Raw genomic sequence first — 2,115 nt, 5'->3', positions numbered from 1 at the left:
ATCTGTGCCTCGACACAATCCTGTCTCTGAGCTCTACGGAGAATTCCTTCGACCTCAGGGCTTGGTTTTTGCTCTGACATGCACTGTCAACTGTGGGACCTTATGTAGACAGGTGTGTGCCTTTCCAAATCATGTCCAATCAATTGAATTTACCACAATTGGACTCTAATCAAGTTGTAGAAACATCTCAAGGATGATCAACGGAAACAGGATGCACCTCAGCTCAATTTCGAGTCTATTAGCAAGGGGTCTGAATACTAAGGTACTAATACTAAGGTATTTCTGTTTTTTAGTTTTAATACATTTAGCAAAAATGTCTAAAAGCACAAGTAGCAGATGTAGCGGACATGCTCTGAATTAAGTGATGTTTCCTATCTTCTCCAAAGCCTTACATCAGTGAAATTGTGAATTTCCTCTCAATACGTCTACAAAGAACCCTGCTGGTTTTCCCGGTGTCACATGCACACTAAGCTCTTCAATTATTATTTGTTTACTTTTCAACTGTAATCCCACCTGAAATCCCATATTGAACATTATTATAAGGCATCCATGAGAGGGGAGTATGTATCATTAAGAGGCCTTAACCACAGGGTAGTCAACGGGTGGGTAATCCACTCTAGTTCTTTTAAAGGGCAAGGTTTTTGGAATTACGTCTTCCCACTAAAGTCGCAGACTTTAGAAAGACCAGCCACAGAGGAGCTTAATTAACTCTCCACCAGACAAAACACTTCAGCATTGTTAAGGATCTCATCAACCATGTCTTCATACTGTTGTTAATATCCTGAAACACAAACAAGAAGAACAGCAGTGATGAAAACGTGGCTAATCCTGGAGGTCCAAGCGGTATAAAAGAGGAAGACGGACGTCTCAGAGTCAGAACAGCCTGAACGAGCTTGAGATCACGTCAACCTGCAACATCAACCTCTACGAAGATCTTCATTCTCCAAGATGAGAGACTCGGTCCTCTCCGTCATCTTTGCCTTGGCACTTTTCTTGGAGTGCTACACACCGTCCATGGCGATCCCGATGGGCAAGATGGAGGACACAGCCTTGGAGCAAGATACTCTAGACTCTCTACTGAACGAAGAGGTGGCCGATAAAAACCCTGATTCAGTCAGAAGCGGGAGCTCCAAGATCATCGTGTTGGCAGACTCAGGCATGTGGAAGAACCTGAACAGAGGACTTCCTCTCTACAAGCTGAAAGCTGCAGCTGCAGGGCTTGACAGAGCCCTGACCCTGGACCGCAGAGAGGCTGACCAGGACCTGAGCCCCAGCATCTCCATTGTCAGGAGGGACACCATGAGGTGCATGGTGGGAAGGGTGTACCGGCCTTGCTGGGAAGTGTAGATGTGACCAATGAGCTCGTCCCATCTCGTCATTAATCTGCCAGCCAGATCTACTATGCTGCATCTTGTCCTGCCTCATCTTGAGTTGTATGATATGATCTTTCGAGTATGTATTAATGTATTTAGACAAATTGATATCAGTCATTAAAAAGACAGAACACTGAATTTGACGTCTTGTGTATGTTTGACTGCATGTTATTATTTAGCTGCCTTTATCAGCCGTAATAAGGTTATGACAGCCAATGAAACACAATAGGACTTGTCCTATGAGGCTTTTAAAATATTACTGTTCTGGAATTACCCACAGTATAACATTTACAACAGCCTTTTGTTATTTGATCTGTAATGTTTACATCATTCTGGAGTGGGAAGTAAGTGGGAAGTAAAGCCTATAAACTACACAAGAGACTTGCATCATTCAGGGAATAATATGGTGTTTCTAACAAACCAGTATGATATCAGCATTAATAAGCTGAACTCCTATTCTGTTTGTCCAGCTTCTGAGTGGATTCTGTCCAGCTTTCAGATAAAAAAGGGACGTGTATTTATTGCTGGTTGATTGTGGAAACCATTGATAATCATTCCCTCTTTTGGAAGTCGACATGACTGCATGTCTCAAAAGTTGTTGGGGTGAGCTGAGAATTAACATGGTAATGAGTTTGCTGTAAAATAAGTTATTTGGGTTGGTGATGATTGCTCAAAGATGGCCTTTAATCACTGGTTATGTGATAAGTTAAAATACTCCAATTATTTTCTTGAGAGAAGACAT

At 42.2% G+C, this 2,115-nt stretch overlaps 1 protein-coding gene across 1 annotated transcript; it reads left to right on the top strand.

Annotated features, from left to right (window-relative positions):
- The first annotated feature begins 881 nt into the window (after positions 1-881).
- Positions 882-1,511, top strand: pmchl (pro-melanin-concentrating hormone, like). Its single transcript, XM_021590863.2, has one exon. It carries the CDS (start codon positions 949-951, stop codon positions 1,345-1,347), a length of 399 nt encoding a protein of 132 aa, XP_021446538.1. The 5' UTR covers positions 882-948; the 3' UTR covers positions 1,348-1,511.
- The last annotated feature ends 604 nt before the right edge of the window (positions 1,512-2,115 follow it).

This window comes from Oncorhynchus mykiss, chromosome Y (assembly GCF_013265735.2).
Source record: "Oncorhynchus mykiss isolate Arlee chromosome Y, USDA_OmykA_1.1, whole genome shotgun sequence".
Classification (NCBI taxonomy): domain Eukaryota; kingdom Metazoa; phylum Chordata; class Actinopteri; order Salmoniformes; family Salmonidae; genus Oncorhynchus; species Oncorhynchus mykiss.
This window is presented reverse-complemented; position numbering and strand designations above follow the sequence as displayed.